Source organism: Muntiacus reevesi, chromosome 9, assembly GCF_963930625.1.
Source record: "Muntiacus reevesi chromosome 9, mMunRee1.1, whole genome shotgun sequence".
In the NCBI taxonomy this organism is placed as follows: domain Eukaryota; kingdom Metazoa; phylum Chordata; class Mammalia; order Artiodactyla; family Cervidae; genus Muntiacus; species Muntiacus reevesi.
In genome coordinates, this window is record NC_089257.1 from 63,910,237 (window position 1) to 63,931,178 (window position 20,942).

Sequence of the window (20,942 nt, forward strand, 5' to 3'; positions counted from 1 at the left end):
AGATGTGTATGCATCTTCCCATACACAGAAAAGCACTGAATTCCTTAACTTGAGATGTCTGGTTTTCTTTAATTGACAATAATCTATCCAATTAAAATAAATAAGTAAAAATAATCTTTTGATGTTCAGACTACCTACCCTTTGTTGCAAAGCTTCTATATAACCTGACCCCTCTGCTCGCCTCCTTGAAGCAGTTCTCTCAGGATTACTTGAGGTACTGCCTCCCTGGTTTAAGTCCTAAAAATTTCCTCCGAATAAAACATAACTCTCAACTTTTAGGTTGTGACTATTTTTTAAGTCAATAGAAAGGTAGACTTCCCTGCTGGTCCACTGGTTAAGAATCTGCCTACCAATGCAGGGGTTATAGTTTCAATCCCTGGTCCGGGAAGATTACACATGACTCAGGGCAATTAGCCCAGTGCATCATACCTACTGAGCCCCACACTCTAGAGCCTGGGAGCTGCAACTATCGCAGCCCATGTGCTCCCATGCCCTTCAACGAGAAGCCACCACAATGAAAAGCCTGGGCACTGCAACTGAAGAGTAGCTCCTGGCTACTTGCTGTTCACAGCCCAGTGTGGAGAGTCAGTGTAGATTTCCTATCCCAACCAGGCTTCACCTTTCCTCTCATTGCAACCCCCCTGGACCCCCAGGAAATCTGGAACTCTAAGAAATACTGTCACCCTGAGCTTGAGCTCCCCACTGAGCCTGATGTGACTTAACTGGTCTACCTGTACTAGGAAATTTCCTGGATGCTGTGAGGATCCAAGTTGAGGACCACAGCATCTTTGCCACAGGTTGGTTGGTGCTGTAGCTGTACTGAATAAGCCCAAGCTGTACTTGGGGAAACAGTGACAGACATTTCTCAGGCTCCAAAAACACTATGGATGGTGACTGCAGCCATGAAATTAAAAGACACCTGCTCCTTGGAAGAAAAGCTATGACCAACCTAGACAGCGTGTTAAAAAACAGAGACATCACTTTGCCGACAAAGGTCCATCTGGTCAAAGCCATGGTTTTTCCAGTAGTTATGTATGGATGTGAGAGTTGGGTGATAAAGAAAGCTGAGCGCCGACTAATTGATGCTTTTGAACTGTGGTGTTGGAGAAGAAAGACTCTTGAGAGTCCCTTGGACTGCAAGGAGATCAAACTAGCCCATCCTAAAGGAAATCAGTCCTGAATATTCATTGGCAGGACTGATGCTGAAGCTGAAACTCCAACACTTTGGCCACCTGAAGTGAAGAACTGACTCATTGGAAAAGACCCTGATGCTGGGAAAGATTGAAGGCGGGAAGAGAAGGGAATGACAGAGGATGAGATGGTTGGATAGCATCACCGACTCAATGGACATGAGTTGAGCAATCTCTGAGAGTTGGTGATGGACAGGGAAGCCTGGCATGCTGCAGTCCATGGGGTTGCAAACAGTCGGACAGGATTGAGCAACTGAACTGAACTGTGCTTGGGATGGGGAGAAATGTCCCAACTCTGCCTCAGGTTTGGGGGCACAATGTGCCCCTCAGCCTTTTAAAATGCACACAGAGACCCTACATACAGTTTTTTTTTTTTAATTTTAATATTTATTTATTTGGCTGTGCCAAGTCTTAGTCGCAGCATGTTGGATCTTCAGTCTTCATTGCAGCATACAGAATCTTTTAGTTGCAGTACGTGGGATCTAGTTTCCAGACCAGGGCTCAAACCCAGGCCTCCTGCATTATGAGCGCAGTCTTAGCCACTGGACCACCAGGAAAATCCCTACATACACTTCTTGAGTCCCAGCTTCTAGAGGTGGAGGAGGACAGGAGGAGAAGGGGGCGACAGAGGATGAGATGGTTGGATGGCATCACTGACTCAATGGACATGAGTTTGAGTAAACTCCAGGAGATAGTGAAGGACAGGGAAACATGAAGTGCTGCAGTCCATGGGGTCGCAAAGAGACATGGCTGAGTGACTGAACAACAGCAAGAGATGGAACTCAGAATGTGCATTTTAAGAAGCACTTCAGAAGTTTGCTATGCACAATAAATTTTGAGAACTACTGCCCTGGGGGCCAAGCAACCTTGGCCAATCAATACTCCTGTTTGCTCCCTTTCTCTGGGCAACATCTTGGGAGAAATCTATTCAAATAAACCCAGAAGGGAGTCTTCCCTTTTTCAAGGTCTCCGGGGCTTGAGCGTTGAGACAGGGTTGGGGGTGGAGGCGGGGAGCAGCCCTGTATTTTCTCGCTGTTCTCAGGTCTGCAGAACTTTCCTCAGTGCTTCTGCCCCACCCACTGCTGGTAGGAGGTGGGGGTGGGGGAGTCAGCACAAGCTTGTTATGAATAGGTCCTTTCTGACGTCTGGCAGCCCTGAGTGGAGAGAAGACTTTTTTTTTGTTGGCTGCAGCAGTCAGCATAAAAGAAGGGCAGTACTGGGTCTCAAAGCCAGACTTCAGAGTGCAAAGAGACATCAAGTCCTGAAGGCAAGACCCCCTGACCTTCTGTACAGGTCCAGCCACTGCATTCTCTGCCGTGTTTTATAAAAAGCCCACTCCCAGCCCTGGTGATGAAGGGAGGCAGGGTGGGGTCACAAGGCTGGAAGACTTTCATTTCCCTGTGGGCCATCTTTCTCAGCCTGAATATAGAAAGGACCTGGGAAATGGGACCATTCACCAGGCAGCTGACCAGGTCCCCAGCTTTCCATGAGCCCGGCTCCATTGTCTGTCACAGGATTTTCAAAGTTTGGAGCAAGAGGACAGGGAGGAAACTTCAGCTGGCTCAAGGGTATTGTTAAAACGACCTTAAGATTCCCAAGAGCAGGATGCTGTAGGAAGCCCAGTAAATGGATCAGCTGAATTCGATCAAATAATTGAGGAATCTAGAGGTAGGTGGTGGCCGTCCCTGTGGGTAGGTGGCAGAATCACATCAGACTTTAGAATAAAGTAATGGTATAACTTTAACCCAGAAGAAAAAGTTGCAAAACCAACCCTCCTGAAGGAAACGAACTTCAATTTCCCTATTTCCATTGTGACTATAGAAAGGGCTCAGTTTATCTACTCAGAACTCTGATAGAATCATCCTGGATACAGGCAGTCCTAGAAACAAGAGTATATAGCTCTTCTTTCTATCAGGTTTCCCTGGTGGCTCAGACAGTAAAGAATCTGCCTGCAATGCAGGAGACCTGGGTTTGATCCCTGGACTGGGAAAATCCCCCAGAGAAGGGAAAGGCTACCCACTCCAGTATCCTTGCGTGGAGAATCCCATGGACAATGGAGCCTGGCGGGCTACATACAGTCCATGGGGTCACAAAGAGTCGGACACAACTGAACGACTTTCACTATCATGCAATTTCTGCTCTTTCCCAGGGCTGCCTTCCTGTCTGTTTCTCTCTCCTTCAAGGACTATAAAAAGATGGTGCACATCAGATTAGGAATCAGGTAAAAATACAGTATTAACTCTGTCCTGGGGATAAGGTCTGACCTGTCCCACAGCTTCATGGTGTTGTGGGAAAAGCAAGGACTTTGATGATATAAAGTTCTATGTTTAATTCCCTGCATTGTCCATCTTAGACAAATTACACTCTCTGAGCCTTCAGTATCTCTCATCTCTATCATGCACAAACGCCACACAGTGGAGCTGGGCTTGACTGCATTCATCATCCTAAACTATTGTCTAAAGAGTAGGAGAAGAGTCAAGGGAAAGCAACTTTGATTGTGTGAGCAGGGCTTTCTGCCAGAGACACATCAGCCTCTTTGCATTTCCTAAACCTGGGCTTTCACCATTCTGATGGGGAAATGTGCACAATGAGTCCAGGCCCTGCATCTGGTTCCCTGTGACCATGTGATGGAATGAAACCTCAGGGCTTTCCTTCCAGGAAATGAGTCTGGTCATCAGGTTGCTGAAAACAAGCAGATGAATAATTGACCAACTCAAATCCGTGTCTCCAAAGATCACCGATAAAATTGAGCCAGCCGTCATCCTATTTCAAGAAAGCTTGAGTCTCTGGCTAAGAAATCAGAAAATGCAACTAAAGAACATTTCACTTCTGTCTGTATCTAAAGATTGCATGCAGCTCCCAAATTGTTCTTCATAGGACGGATTCCCTCTCTTTACATTCTGGCTGGGACGCCATAGCTGCTTCTATTATTTCATTGGTCCCTGGAGCCTTCACAAAAGTGATTTTCTTATTCATGATACCTTTGTTCCTCTGAACCAATCTACCTTTTTCTTCTAGTTTCATTTTTCCTATAAAAGCAGTCTTTATTGAGACATCCCTGGTGGTCCAGTGGCTAAGACTCCGTACTTCTGCTGCAGGGAGCACAAGTTCGATCCCTGGTAGGGGAACTAAGATCCCACATGTTGTGTGGTATAGTCAGAAGAAGAAAAAATGTATTAATTCATTTAGTTTTTTTTAAAATTTTTCATTGAAGTGTGCTTGTATTATACTGATATACAATATTATATGATACTGAAGCTGAAGCTCCAATACTTTGGCAAGCTGATACAAAGAGGTGACTCATTGGAAAAGACCTTGATGCTGGGAAAGATTGAAGGCAAAAGGAAAAGGGAGTGGAAGAGGATGAGATGGTTAGATAGCATCATGACAAAGGACATGAATTTGACCAAACTCCAGGAGACAGTGGAGGACAGAGGTGCCTGGCGTGCTGCAGTCCATGAGTTCGCAGAGTCAGACACGACTTAGAGACTGAACAATGAAAATACGATGTGTTACAGGTGTCCAATACAGTGATTCACAATTTTTAACGGTTATACTCCATTTATAGTTATTATAAAATATTAGTTATATTTCCCATGTTGTACAATATATCCTTGTAGCTTATTTTACACATAATAGTTTGTACCTCTAAATTCCTTAGCCCTGCATTGCCCCCCTTCCTTCTCCCCACTAATAACCATTAATTTGTTCTCTATATCTGTGAATCTGCTTTTACTTTTTGTTATATTCACCAGTTGTATTTTTTAGATTTCACATATAAGTGATATACAATATTTGTCTTTCTCTGACTTAATTCACTTAGCATGATACTCTCCAAGTCCATCCATATTGCTGCAAATGGCAAAATTTCATTCCTTTTTTAGGATTGAGTGGTATTTCATTGTATATATAATACCACATCTTTTTTATCTATTCATTTGTTGTTTCCACATCTTGGCAACTGTAAATGATGCTGCTATGAATACTGGAGTCCATATATCTTTTCACAATTCCATCTAGCTATAATCAAACAACTCCAGAAAATGTCTCAAGATTTATTGTAATAGGTAGTATATACCTCTTTCTGTTTTTATTGTTCTTTTTTGTTTGTCTGTTTTTGTTGTTCTTAAGTGAATTTATCACTAGCTGGAATAATGTCTATTGTTTCTTTTTTTTTCTATTGTTTCTTAAAAGCAGCAGCAAGATACTATTGAAAGAACATGAAATGAAGTCAAAAGATTTGTATTCCAGTTTTAATTCTGGTTGTTACTGGTGTGATGATCATGAAGAAATCATTCAATCTCCTATTCATTCATTCAGTGCCTAATCTGTACTAGTCACTAACCTAGGTGCTGTGAACACAAAGATACTTAAAACATATTTTCTGTTCATAAGGAATTCATATCTAGCAGTGCAGAAAAGTGGTAAATGCAATGATAAAAGATTTATAAAACATATTATGAGAATTCAGAGATGAGACACGTAATACAGATGGGAGCTGGAAATAGAAGAAATCAGATACATTACAGGAATCTCAGGGATTTTTAAAAGATGAGTAGGAGCTAGCCGGGAGCTTTCCTAGTGGCTCAGCAGTCAAGAATCTGCCTGCCAATGCAGGAGATGCGGGTTTGATTCCTGGGTCAGGAAGATCTCCTGGAGGGGGAATGGCAACCCCCTCTAGTATGCTTGCCTGAAAAATCCCATGGGCAAAGGAGCCTGCCTGGTGGGCTACAGTCCATGGGTTGTAAAGAGCCAGACAAGATTTAGCAACTAAACCACAAGGAGCTAGCCTAGCAAACGTGCCAGGAGCATATTCCAGACAGGGTCTCAACTTTGGGCAAAGGCATAGACTCAAAGTTCAAAGCTATTGACTTAAAAGTTCAAAGTGGTGGGAGGACATGTACTGAAGAGGACCAGGTCATGAAGCACATTGGATGTTACATTTAATAACTGGGACTATCAGTGCTTATCAAAAAATATGCTGCAGTACACTGATGTGTCATTTACTTTTGACAGGGGTGCTGTCAAAGCTTTATCAGTGTATAAAATGTTTTTTTGATACATACATATTTTTGATGTCATTAGTTAAGCTAAAATAAGTCAGCAAATAAGCAAGAGGCAAAGCATAAAATGAGGTCAAAGACAGACTATGCGTTCAGCAAACATTTAAGGTCTTTGTGGCTATGTAGCTGGACTTCCCTGGTGGCACAGGGGGTAAGAATCCACCGGTCAATGCAGGGAATGCGGATTCAATCCCTGTTCTGGGAAGATCCCACATGCTGTGGAGCAACTAACCCCACGTACTGCAATTGAGCCTGTGCTCCAGTGCCCGATAGCCACCACTACTGAGCCTGCGAGCGGCAACTGTGGAAGCCTCCGCGCCTAGAGCCTGTGCTCTGCAACAACAGACACCATCGCAACCACAACTACAGAAAGCAATGAGGACCCAGCACAGCCAAAAATAAACAAACAAACGGTTCAGTGGTTAGCAAATCTGCCTGCCAACGCGGGGACACGGATTCCCAGGGTCAGAAAGATTCCACAAGATTCCACATGCCTTGAGGCAGCTATGCCGTGGCTGGAGGAAAACAAGGATGGATTCCCTTGCTGGCTCCTTTCCGAAGTATATGCTGGTGAGGGAGCTTCCCCTTCCCCCACACTACCCTCTCTCCCACTTCTGGGCCTCTGAAGAGGTTCACTGGGGTCGTTACGACACCATCAACAAAGCCTCAGGCCTCCATCGGCTTGCACTGCTGTGATTTAAGAGGGACCTGTAAGCAACTCAAAAGGTAGTGCCTCTAGGGGGTGGGTGGAGAGGAAGGTGGTTTGATTAGATGGTGATGGAGGAGACAAAGGAGAGAAAAACACCTCAGCTTAGTATCTCCATATTTATCCCTTTATAGGAGTAAATCATTTCAATATTGTAGCCTCACAATATTGGTTAGAAGTAACAAAGTGAATGTTACAAAAAACATAGAAACTTTTAGTTGCTAAGAAACACCATATTGGCTTATCAGCTTGCTGTAATCATCGCTGGCATGGCTGGTGGTGTTAGTCATTGGATAGGCCCCAAAGGGCCAGCAGTGACCCCTGTTCTGGTCACACAGCTCTTAAGAGGTAGTGCTTGGGGCAGACGTGTTAGCAGGTAGTACCTGGGGAGGTGAGGGTGATGAAGAACTGTGTCCACGCTGTCACTCAGCAGTCACCCTGTTAGAAAGGCCATTCACCCAGTCAGGAGAGGTGGTCCACAGCATACATCCGCACTATACCAGCTCAACAGTGGACTTCAAGGGAGGCAGCTACGCTTTCTGGTCTCATATGAACTCTCATTCTGTATCTTCACCTGTAAGTGTGGTCCCCACCCCATCCCTCAGCATGTGGAAGCTGGCAACTCCTATTGTATTACTAATTAAAAAAATTTGTGGGGGGGGGGCATGCCGGGCAGCATGAGATCTTACTTCGCCAAACAGGGATGAACCTGTGCCCTCTCCAATGGAAGCACGATCTCTTAACCACTGGACCACCAGGAAACTCCTCATCATTCTGCCATTCATCATTGGCTGTACTTCACTTTTGTATCCTGTAGAATTTTTAATGAACTTGTTCATTGACTGTGCTGGGCCTAAGTTGCAGCGAGAGGGCTTTCTCTAGTTGAGGAGAGTGGAGGGCCACTCTCCAGCTGTGCTTCTCATTGTGGTGGCTCCTCTTGTGGAACATGGGCCCCAGGGCACCTGAGCTTCTGTAGTTGCAGCCCCCAGGTTCTAGAACACGGGTTCAGTAGTCGTGGCGCACGGGCATAGCTGCCTCAAGGCATGGGAGATCTTCCCGACCCTGGGAATGTGTGTCCCCCGCATTGGCAGGCAGATTCCTAACCACTGGACCACAAGGGAAGGCCTCCTTTAGATTTTCCAGAATTATTTATTTATTGGCTGTGCTGGGTCTTCGCTGCTGCGCCTGAGTTTTCTCTAGTTTTGGCAAGTGCGGTGGGAGGGCTTCACGTGGTGGTGGTTTCTCTTGTTGCGGAGCACAGGCTCTAAGGCTAGTGGGCTTCAGCAGGCACAGGGGCTCAGCTGGCTCCCGTGCTCTAGAATGTGGGCTCGGTAGTTGAGGGGCACAGGTTTAGTAGCTTTGAGGCACGTGGGATCTTCCTGGACCAGGGATCCAGTCAGTGTCTTGTGCATTACAAGACAGATTCTTAACCACTGGACTACCAGGGACACCTTTCTTTAGATTTTAAATCTTATTTCACTTAACTCCTCCAAGTAATGTCCTCCTGCCAATCTGAACTTACTGACATGTTCGCCAGGTAGTCTTTGAACCCCTTCACGTGGACCACTAGAAATGCTTAGCTCCATAAACACAATTTAAATCTACTGCTGGTTTTTAAGGTAGGAAACAAGATAGCCTAGTTAATGCACTTAACAAGTGCATTAAGGGAATGCACTTAAACTAGGAGTCCATCTGTCATGAACTGTGAATCAGACTCTAGAGCTAAAAAGATACCCCAGGTTGAATGAGTAATCCAAGGCAAGGACTTTGAAGTCAGGCAAAGTGGGGTTCAAAGCCCAGCTCAAGCACTTAGAGATGACTCATTTCTGACAGGACAGAAAACTCTCCCAGGCCAAACAGTAAAGTGGGAATGCACCTACCTAAAGTGCTTAGGTGGTTAATATATGGGAAATATTATCTTGAAGCCTGGCTCCCTAGATGACACAGAAACTCAGAATAGTTCAATTAATCTGAAACACTTAAGTTCAAGCTGGGGGCAACAATAAAGAAATATGCCAAAGTGTAAAAAAGAAAAACTGGTGATTATTAGCGGGAGGAAAGGAGAAACCGTGGAAGGTGGGGCAGTTAACGTGAATAAAATTCTAAAGAATGAAATCAGAAAACGCATCAAGAGGTCAATTTAATAATTTTTAGAGTTAATTGTTTTTAACTACCAGATAGTACTAACAAATCTGAAACATTTTATTTGATAGTTATTTCCATTTATCTACTTAAGATTCCTTCTATCTGCTCATCCCACCCCGCTGACCATTCTACACCCCCGAGGAGATACGTGATGAAGGTCAGCTTGGTACATTCAGTTCCACAGCAAAGAAACAAGATGACCGAAGTATCTAATTGCTTGTGATTAGGAAAAAAACCATCCCTTCTTCTTGACACTGGAATTCAAGCTATGATAAAGGAGACCGAAAGACAGTGAGTTCGAGTGAAATGTTTACATTTATATTGAAATATGCACTATAACAGAATGAGTTCTACTAGTTAATGAAACTTTGCCAAAGCGGAATCACAAAACTTCCATTGGGGAGGTCCAGTCAGCTAGCAGCAGTGATCCCCAAGCAGGAACACCAAGGAGAAGCCTGGGTGACCCCACCCCCAAAAGCCTCCTTTGAAGAGACCCCAATTCACTTCTCCCACATGCACCCACACAGATTTAGGAGCATAGCCATGCTCCTCATCTTCATAAATCTTTAGTTTCTTTTTTGCTGCAATAAATATAAAATTGGCAATGCTCATACACCACAGCACAGACAATATCTCAGGCTTTAGCATACAACTGTAAACAGTGACTAGGTTAAACAAATAAAAAAGGAAAAGAAAGTTGAACATTACTTTTAAATGACGACAGAATTCCTAAGAGCAAGATATGAGCTACTCAAGATTTGTTTTGGTGGGTTAAGGTTACTGACACAAAATTCAGCTTTAGACATATGTCTGGACTTGAGGTGGTAGCCAGTACACTGCCTGTAGGTAGCAGTCTAGAAATGTGTGGGGAGCAAAACACGCCCCAGCTCACCTCTGGCAGTACATTTCCAGCCTGCCACACTCAAGACAGGACTGCAGAAACCTTCACGGTGGCATCACCAGCTGCCATCTAGTATAGTAGGAATGGGTGAGCAAAGGAATGGGAATGTGCTGGGAGACCAACAGAAAAACACCTCGCTGGTTGCCTGCAAAACCGGCTCCTTAATTACGAGGACAATTAGGACATTTCACTTGGACAGTTCATTAAACTTCATATATATATATATATGTGTGTGTGTGTATATATTTTATATATATATATATATGAAATCTAAAGATTAGGCATTAAGTTCTGTCACTGCAGCAAAGTGGGATGTCAAATGAAGAAAAACAGATGAACACTTTTTGCCTAAAGCAGCGCAAAGAAAGCTGCAAGAAATGACAGTGGACTCAGTATCTGCACTGTTAGCAATGGGGCTGACTTTTATTTCAAAGACTAGTGGTTCAAATACTATTGCTCGAATAGCTCTGGTAAATATAAAATGTAGTAACATCCGAGGTTTATACACAGAAGCAAAGCGCTGAAGGTCAGCTGACAAAGGGATATGTGACTCTTAGTCAAGAGAGAAGCTAAAACTACATGCTGCAGGAGTGACCTGATGGGTTTGGACTGTACTCCCATCTTTGACAACAGAAAAAGACCAGGAGAGGAAACAGTCTTTCACACACAGAACTGTGGCTTAATTAATCCTCCTCCCTAGAATTATACCTCAGCTAAGGAAAAAAATCTGTCCTGAAAAACTCAAGAGCCTGGGCTACTAAAAATAAAAAGGAAAATTTAATATACTAAACAAGTTTAGTAAACATCACATATATTTTCAGTTGTTAATGAAGACATGATACATTCAAAAGTTGTTTTTAAAAGACCAAAAAAAAAAAAAAAAAGACCCCACACAATATCTAGAAAAAGCCTTGACAAGAAAAAAATCAGCCCAAGTTCTCTCTCTTTCAATTAGATGTGGCTCAGCACAAACCACAAATCCCCCTCCAATACGCAACAGCAATGCCATGTCCCTTGCAAGCCGAATATGAAACGTATGCCTTAGTTACTGAACTCGAAAGTTAAGCTGAATCTCTGCAGAGCCCATCTGGATGGGTTACTTCAATATCCACCTGGTCCAGTTTAAAGTATTCATTTGTAGATCCAGTTTGTATATATTCCATTGGTGTATTAAATAATAAACCACCTCCTCCTATTATTTTTTAAATGGTAGTTCTCATAGCTCATCAAACCATTAAGATTACAAAGAGCTCTCTTGAAAGAAATTCACAGGTGAAGATATATTAAGGAGAAATCCTGAAGGTTACACAAACCTAGTTCTTTTTTTTTTTTTTTTTTTTTTTTTTTTACTAAAACAGGGGTGATCAAGTAGAATGTTTATTCTGAAGAGCAGTTTCACTGTTTCCCCATGAGAAGAGGCCAGAATTTTCTGGACTGATAATTTAAAAATTAAGCCAAGAAAAAAAGTCAGGTCTTATGGAGTTGGAAACAGAGTTCCAACTTTTTCCCCCTAAAAGAAGGAAAACTGTTAACAGGTTTTAAGGGAGAAACAAACCAACCAATCAGAACTCTGAACATGGACAGCACTACACAGACTCTATAGCACAGACCACCACACAAGAATGAGTTACACGTCAGTAATACCATCGTGAGAGTGACTGGCTGGGGGCTTCTACTTCCAGCAACAGAGCTCCTAGGTTAAAAATGTGTTAAAAGCTTGTAATGTCGACAAGGACCCCCCAAAAAGGAGAGGGGATGAGGGGGAATAGAGGAAAGGCTGCATGCATGGGTCTATTCCAGACATGATATTCAGCAGCATAAAAATAATACCCTCAACAGAGTCCCCTAGATGGGGCCAAACCTATTTTTCACTGCTGAGCATGGGAAGGATTAAGAGTGGAACAAATTCACTAGTGACTATAGCATCTCCCATATCTGAATGACAAGCACGTTCAATCTGATGCTATATGTTGCTACAACATTGAGAATATGTATGAGTAAAGCAAAATAAAAAAGACTAAATAATGAACTTTAACTGGAAAAACATCTGTTTTAAAGCCAAGTAGGTGTGATTCTAATCATTATTATATATGACATAATCCACACAAAGAAAGGCCAAGCATCTTCATTTTGTTCAGTACTTAGGCTTGATGTTGTCCTAGGAAAAACAGTGATAATTCAATGACTGTGTCACACATATAACTAAAAAGTCCCCTTCTGGTTTCAAATGAATTTAAACAACCATCTTCCTTGGCTAATTTTTCTCCTGTGTAAAACAAACCTTCTATGTACAGGACCAGTTTAAATCCCTCCTCCCCTTCAAACACTAGATAGGAACATTCAGGAACATTCGACAATGCAAAGTGCCTTAAGAAAGAGAAGGATTCTGTAGTGCCAGTGATAGAACTGATCTGAGGAGGCTGGGATGCTAGTAACACTGATGGGAGCCAGTCAGGCAATGGTGGTTTGTTTTTCCTCAGGTGTTTCCTCCAACAACTGCATGATCAGTTCATGGAGGGGTTTGCAGATCTTTGCATAGCCACCTCCTGTGAGATGCAGAAAATCAAACATGTCGTGGCAGGAGATGGCACCGTCCGAGTGCACGAAGCCCCCATCTGTATCCAGGAGCTGAACATTGGCAAGCTTCGGCAGGGAAACCTTGAGGAGCTGGTTCACCTTGGCATTCTTTTGCCTCAAAGGGTTGGGCTTCTCACCTCGAGGTAACAAACCCTGGGGAAGAGCAGAGAAGAATATGAGAAGACTCACTATTTTTCTCTACTTACTTGTGATTTCAAATATCCCTGAACTCTCCATTCAGTATTTTTTATACCTTTGATTTCTGAAACACTGGACTAGGCCCATCTTAATAAAAAGTTCTCTGACTATGCCTCCTTGGTTTCTTCCCAGCTTCCTTTTCCTCCTACTGTTTCTTAATTGCTGGTATTGCTCAAGGTCTTGTCCTTGGGCCAGTACTCTTCCCATTCTACATACTTTAGCCCAGATCACTTCCACAGCTTTAGAACTCCTATTGAATGTCCAGGTATAGAACCAAACTTGAATGTCTCTCAGGCACTCCCAACTTAACATGTCCAAAAACCATTTATCATCTCCCCTAGACTAAGTTCCTTCCACATTCTCTATGGCAACTGTCCTTTCAACATCCCTGAGTCTCTCATCCCATAAATCTTGTCTATTTATTGTTAAATCACTCAGCTTTTACATCCTAAATATTTTTCCAATCCACTCTCTCTTTCTGATATAAACAACATTGTTATTTATTTATCACTACTCATCTCAATTAATGTAAAAATCTCCTGACTGACCCTCCTCCCTTCAGTAGTATCTTCCCTTCAATTCACTCACCAAACAGTCCACCATATAGCTAGAATATCTGGCTCAAACACACATCTATTCATCACTGTCATCTGAAACCTCACTAGCACACATGAGAAATGGAGCTGGAACAAGTGCTGTCTTGATGAATCAGTCATGTACTATCTGGTAGTACGAAAAGAGATGCAGCAGGTACAAGATGAGTTTGGAATATCCTGAATGACAGGATAAAGTAAAGAAGTATCCCCCCCAAAACGATGGGGCATGGTCACAAGCATACAGCAGCCAGGTAAAAGGAACTTTCAAATGGCCAAATCCAAGATAATTTGAAGTGTGCTGTAAGTATAAAACACATACAAGATTTCAAATGTTCAATACTCTCCCACCAAAATATATATATTAGGGAACTCTGCTCAATGATATGTGGCAGCCTGGATGGAAGGAGAGTTTGGGGGAGAATGGATACAAGTATATGCGTGGCTGAGTTTCTTCGGCATTCACCTGAAACTATTGTTAACACTGTTAATCGGCTATATTCCAATACAAAACAAAAAGTTCAAAACAATAAACAAAAGAGAGATGTGTCCTCAATACGTTTTTAACTTACTTGTTAATGATCTAACATATTTTACAGCTAAATCAGGTGTCTGTCCTTCTCCTATAGTAAATAAAAGCTGACTCTTATATGGCAAGAGAAGGTTTTATCATCTCAAACTAGAAATGGCCTTTATAGATAACTGACTGATTCTACTATAAAACTGTCAGAAATCCCCCAACCAACCTTTTAGCTGGTTTTACTGCTCATGATGCCACAACAGCAAGTTGCCATTTAGGCAAAAATGTTGCCACTTATTTCTCCTACTTGATAAGAGGTCTTATTTCATAAAAATGGATTTTCTGTAGGCATTCTACTAAAAGAACAAAAAAAGTTTTATGCCCAGAGGAAGTACTTATTCATGCCTACTTTAAAATTTTTCAGCAAAATGTTGGGCTTTGATTTTCAATTTGCTGTGTGACTGTACAGTTCCAAAGAGAGCAACAGAACCATGAATATGATACGCCAATCCATCTCCTTCTATCCCTGTTAAGTGCAAATGAGGTCAGTCCTAAATCCTAGTTTATATGACTGTTAAAAGTGTAAGGTTCTGCATCTAACAGTTAATAAAGAAAAGCAGGCCTCACTGCCGGCACATCAAGGCTTGGCTGAGATATAATGAGCAACTAGGAAGGATGGTCAGCGACCAACAAACACATACGCTGTTCCGACTTTCAGAGAATGTCACCGCAGTTGAAGCCATAAAAACGTTAAGCCGCAGAAGCAGAGCGCCATCCCTACTGGGACTGTCAGGCAAGAATGAGAAAAGTCATTTATGTTTTAAATGTATCAAGGGTGTGCCATGTGATCTGTGATTTTTCTCTGTAGTAAGTGGTAATTGCTAATGTTAAAGGAGACAAAAAATTAGAATCCTAATTCCTTAACCATGTAACAACGATTTTAAATTCACTTTCTTTTCTAACTTGCATATTCACTTTCAAGCAATTCCAAATATAATATACATCCTGTTTAGTATTCAGACTTTTCGCTTAAATAATACTGTAAATTCTGTTTGCACAGACCTTGTATTTGTCACATGATCAGTGCTATTATAGTCAATGACTTGTGTAATCATTCTCCCATGGAGCTGATTATTTAGGTTATTTCCAATGTTTTAGTATTGCAGATGACACCACTCTATATCAAACTCAAAAGCCTGGCTGAAACAAAGAATATTTACGGAGGATTTATTCAGCAACATTCAGGCAACAACTATGTCCTAAGCAACTACAATGTACCAGCCACTGTACTTCAGAGATGGGACTCTTAACCACAATGTAATCCTTTCTTGAATAAGGCAAGATCTAAACAAGTAAGTTTAAATACCATGTAATAAAAAAACAAGACCTGGCTCCCCAGAGCTCTGTTATAATATCCAAACTCCTAACATGGGTACTGTGGCCTCTTTCTCCTAACTATCCAAGTATCCAACTATCCTAACTATCTCCAAGACCCGAACTTTATTCCATGATAACTTTCAATTCTTCCAGTATCCTCCTCCTTCACTCACCCAACAAACACATACATGAAGAAGTCTTTGATCATTTCCTTACTTTCTTCCTTCCTCTTCCTCCTCTCTTTCTTTTCTGTAATACTTTCTCTTTCATTTCTCCATTTGTCTGGAGACCAATGAATTTTTTAAAACTAAACTCAGATGTCAACTTTTACGTATTTATCCTGCTATGTCCATCCACCAGCTCCTTGAGAGGGACTATGTCTAACTCATCTCTACACGCTCAGGACCTAGGAGAGTGCCTCGTACATAGTGATTCTCACACTGTTTTTGAACAAATGACTACCTTAGTAACACTTATCTCTTTCTTTTAAAAACTGAATATATACCACATGTCTCAAAAACATCTTTTTAGCTGGCTAAGAATGTCTACAGGTAAACTTTAACACTGAAATAGACAGCTGTTTACCCCTGAGATCATAAACACAATGCTTTCACTTCTACGAAGGGTAACATTTCCTGAAGGGGTAAGGTTATGAAGTACCTATTTTCTTCCTGATGGAATCTCTGACATATTTTAAAGAATTCAGAGATCTTGATAAATACACTATCTTTACTATTTTAACAATGGAATAAAACAACAGATCTAGGCTAAACTCAGGTCTAATGAAAAGAGAACTCAGGGGACTTCCCTGGTGGTCCAGTGGCTAAGACTCCACGCTCCTGATGCAGGGGACCTGGGTTTGATCCCTGGTGAGGAAATTAGATCCCACATGCTTGCAACTTACAAAAAAAAAGATCCCTCATGCTGCAACGAAGATAGAAGATCCTGAATGTCCTAACTAAGACTCCGTGCAATCAAATAAAGAAACAGTAATAAAAAAAGAGAACTCAGGACTAAAGAAATGTCATATGCATTTAAAAAATTATCAGAGGATCAGAAGACTTAAAGTTAAGGGAAGAAGAAAACTAAGACTACCTTAGGCAACAAAGAGGACTTACAATTCTAAATAAGGATGAGCAGAAAAAAGATAATCCCCACAGCTGTTCTAGGAAATAATGAGACCCATAAGACAAAGGCACATATCAGATAAGAGCTACTCAGGAGCATCATAAGCTGCTTCCAACCTAAAGATTCTCTATATTCATGACTGATCCCATTTCTAATAAGACACCTCACCTTTACTTTAAGATACCGAGGTCTCCACCCACCCAAAGACCACATACCAATACAATGATTTTGGCCTGTGGCTGCCTTGTGTTGATAAGCTGTACGATGGCCTCGATTCCACCTGCAACTTCCTCGGCTGTATTTTCATGGTTGTTTGTTCCTACCCAGACAACGATGACCTGTAATTCAGGGAAGGAAGAAAAGATACTCAGGAATAAAGGAATGTCCACCAGTGAGTTGAAAATCTTATTTCAAAAATTAAAGAAGGAAAGATGAACTTCTCAAGTGGTTAACTTCAACAGGGCAGGCATCTTAAAACAGTAATGTAGGCCTCATATATGTTAATATCAGGATAAATTCCAAACAGAGCAATACTTAAGTGGTAAAGTTGTGCTAGGAAGAGACAGGAAAATTTCTTTATCATTGTGGAGTTGGTAGTTAATCTCTTAAAATCCAGAAAAAAAAAAAATTTAACTGTATAATAATAAAACCACTGCATATCAAAGAACAAAGTGAAATAAGAAACATGGGAGAAAATATAAGTAACATTAAAAGACTCTAGCAGATGTAACCTTCTAGAAAAATACAAAAATAAAAGTACCCAAGGGAGGGTATTAGGTACAAATACACAGTTCTACTTAAGGTAAAGTCAGTGGCATGGAGGCTGGATATAGTTCTCTGAAGTTTTTCTGCTTTAACAAAAAAATTTTTACATGGTGACTATCATCTATAGACACACATCTTACTATGCAACCCAACAAAGTAATTTCCACCTAGCACAAAAAGAATATGCATGAGTTTTTCTATTAGAAAGGCAAAAATAAAATACTTTCTACTACAGCAACTGTTATCAGTGCCTCAGCTTTTTTCTCTTTTTGTTGTTTGGGGATGGAAAAACTTATATGCAGCATGCCAACTCAGGACACTGATCATTTGATAAGGCACGGGGTACATGTTTGTGCTGAACATTTGTTCACATCTGCTTCAAATTTCCTTTAGAAGAACTTGGAGGCCGTGATTACCAATCTGTTTGTGTGTTAAATGAATCCAAAATTACTTCCTCAAGCAAATCATAGCCCTGCTCCAATGGCCCACCTCTGAGCACTTTCCTCCCCTTACTGCCTCAGGTCCACAGAATAGCAAACCTCATTAGCATCAAATCTCTTCCAACACCAGACCAAGATAATTATAACAATAACAACTTCAAGTATGAACCAAACAAGCAATACACTGATTCGTAATTAATCATGTATTTGGAATGTTCTTAAACAATGATAAAACCATCTATCTTAAAGAAGCACAAAGCCAAGAACAACGAAATAATGGTTTAAAGAAGTAATTGAAAAAAAAATTTTAACACTTAACTTTTTAATTTATTTGGCTGAGCCAGGTCTTAGTTGTGGTATGTGGGATCCAGTTCCCTGACCAGGGATCAAACTCATGCCCCCTGCACTGAGAGCATGAAACCTTAACCACTGGACCACCAGCGAAGTCCCAGAAGTAGTTTTTCTTAAAAACTACCAGTTTCTGACAATTTAACTCTCTGCAAAAGACTTAAGATTAAGGTATTTGTTTTTTTTTAAAAGCTTCATTTCACCTTAGGTTTAATATTCTCCAGTTCTCCATTCTTTAGTCTCCATAAAACATGTCTTGTTGTATCTCCCCCAATTCCAAAATTCAGTGCATGAAGTGGGGAAAAAAGCTCTCGCCATATCTAAAAAGAGAAAAATTCATTTATTTAAGCTAAAATTATTGGGAAATAAAATCCCTCAACTGCAATGTATTGAGGCATTTGAAATAACAGCTTCCTTCTTCTGTATTCAAAAATTAACACCCCAAGTGGCATGCTCCCAACTGCAGAAAGCGCTTTGTAACTCAGTTCTCAGTGCAGCATTAGGCCTCAGCTCAAGACCTGAGTCACAACGCAGAGGTTGTGACCACTTAAGAGAAACCAACATTTATAATTAAGCAGTGAACTCAATAAATTCATCTTTCCCTTTATTAAATCAAGGAAAATAAATGAGGTGAAGTAGAAACATGTGAGGAAAAAACTTAAAAGAGTGCTAAAGATAAAAAGAAATCTATCTTTTCAATTAAATTTCCCTTGGGAGAATGCCCAAACAGATTCAAAAGTTCAGCCATAAAATACATAAAATTTTAAATGGTAAAACACAAATAATAAGAATTGAGAATCACAGCTAGGACAAGCAAAAATGAGCAAATACAAGCAAAGAAAGAGTAAAATGCAAATAAGAATAGAAAGTCATGACTAGGACAAATATAATGTGAGGCTTCTTGGAAGCCAACGCAAAAGGGGAGTGTACTAATAAATAAGGCTACATTTTCTGTCTCATGCTTAATGGCACCAAGAATCCCATCAAGTAGGTCTGATTTCCCTTCTAACTCTGAATTAGGGTGGAATGGATGAAAGTCTGCTACTGACGGATGTGCTGACATCAGCAGCCAAGGACCACCCTCACCCATTTCCTTACCTCATACTGCTGCATCAACTGTACCATGGAGTCCCCCACAAACAGGACGTCCGGCTCCTTGTCTTTGCAGTCCAGGACGAACCTGTTGTGCTGGTGTGAAGAAGAGAGAACAGTCAGAAGCTGGCATTTCTTCCCCTGTGAGATTTCCTGGTTTAGTCGGAGCAGTGGTCCAACCAGTTACTCTTATTAAACATTCTCTTTGGTCTGTCCCTAAAGCTGATTCCTCTCAGCTGCAATTAACTGCTGGGTCCTGCCGAACTGATCATTCTCATGTGCTCAAGAAAATTGGAACGCTGCAGAAACCGGAACAGAAAAATGCAGTCACATTTTTTTTTTTTTAAATAAAGCTTATGTTTTTCTCCAACTCTTATGAAGAACACTTCAGACATATGAAAAGCTGAAGTAATACAATAACTACCTGTACACACTCCACCTACATTCAACATTGTCCCATATTTGCTTTATCTGTGTGTGTTTGCTGAATCATCTGAGGGTAAGCTGCAAATACTCTCATTGTTCACCTTTAAATATTCCACATGCTAGGACTTCCCTGGTGGTCCAGTGGCTAAGAATCTGTGCTCCCAATGCAGGGGGTCCAGGTTCGATTCCTGTTCATGGAACCAGATTCCACATGCTGCAACTAAGAGCTCACATGCCACAATGATGATTGAAGAACCCACACGCCACAACTAAGACCTGGTGCAGATAAACACATTAAAAATATATATATATATATTCCACAAGCATCTCCTAAGCATAAGGGTAGTCTACCATAAAGCCATAGAACTACTATCATTTTTTATTTTTTATATTTTTTATTTTTTAGAACTACTATCAATACATCTAAGAAAACGAACAATAATCCCACAACTAATATTCGATCTCTACAACGGTTCCAAGAATTGGATAAAGTATTTTATATGTATCTATTTTTAAAACTAGGATCCAATCAAAAGGCATGCATTTTATTTGAATGATTTTAATATGGTCTTTGACAGTGTCTGCTAACCTCTCAACGTGAGATGGTGGCAAACTAAGAATTAGGCTTTTTCAGTCTAATCCAAGTTTCTAGGCTGGGGTGACCTAGACTAGGCATGCTCCTCTCTGCTCTTAAGGTAAAAAGATTTTATTCATTGATGTTAAACCAAAGGACACAGTTTAAGTTTTTATATTCATCCCTGAAACAAATTAACACATGCTTTAGCAGGTCTCTAACCCAGTTCTGTAGAAAGGTCCAAATGCGGTTTCTTTTTCTCAAACGCTACATTCAATTATGCTTCCCCTAGGAATTAAGGTGGAGATGCTACGTAAGTATTTCTGTTGATAACACAAGTGGAGATGACACTGTGCTGAAACTGAAATATTCCACTGTGACTGGTAAAAATACAAAAACATTTCTGACAATAATTTGACAATTAAGACATCTCTTAATTTAACAGGATTTGGGATAGCTTTTTCTTTTTTCTTGCGCAAACAATTTTTTTTGCATATGTGCAACTTTTTTTGCATATGTGCATAGGTTCATGTCTTGTGTAAACAACTTTTTTTTGAATATGTGCTGCCAAAGCAAGCACTTTAGAGTGGGTTTTTTTTTTGGCTGCACAGTGTGGTGGGATCTTAGATACCCAACCAGGGTTCAATCATTTTTAAAAACTTACTGTTATTTCAATAGTGTTTTTAAACTTAAGGGATAAGATGAACAAAAACAAAGCTTTAATTTCACTGAGTAGTGCTCTTTCACATCATGTCATCTCTCTGTGGGTACTCAGGTATCAACTACTTCTCAATACCAACAAAACAGCTCATGTTTAAAGAATATCATGGAATCTGAGCTCTGCTGTTCTAATGGTTTCAGTCCTTTACATTTTCTTTTTAAATAGTTGCAATGAGCTT

The 20,942-nt window shown here is 40.9% G+C and overlaps 1 protein-coding gene across 2 annotated transcripts in view; it reads right to left on the reverse strand.

Annotated features, from left to right (window-relative positions):
- Positions 1 to 9,081: 9,081 nt before the first annotated feature.
- The window catches only part of PAFAH1B2 (platelet activating factor acetylhydrolase 1b catalytic subunit 2), a 28,637-nt gene continuing 16,776 nt past the window's right edge, over positions 9,082 to 20,942 (reverse strand). For both annotated transcript variants that reach the window (XM_065944150.1, XM_065944149.1), the window contains exons 3-6: positions 19,050 to 19,139; positions 18,155 to 18,271; positions 16,614 to 16,736; positions 9,082 to 12,735 (exon numbers count right to left, since the gene is read on the reverse strand). In XM_065944150.1, the coding sequence (XP_065800222.1) occupies positions 12,457 to 12,735; positions 16,614 to 16,736; positions 18,155 to 18,271; positions 19,050 to 19,139 (609 nt within the window). In that variant the 3' untranslated portion in view covers positions 9,082 to 12,456. The remainder of the gene's footprint in view (positions 12,736 to 16,613; positions 16,737 to 18,154; positions 18,272 to 19,049; positions 19,140 to 20,942) is intronic.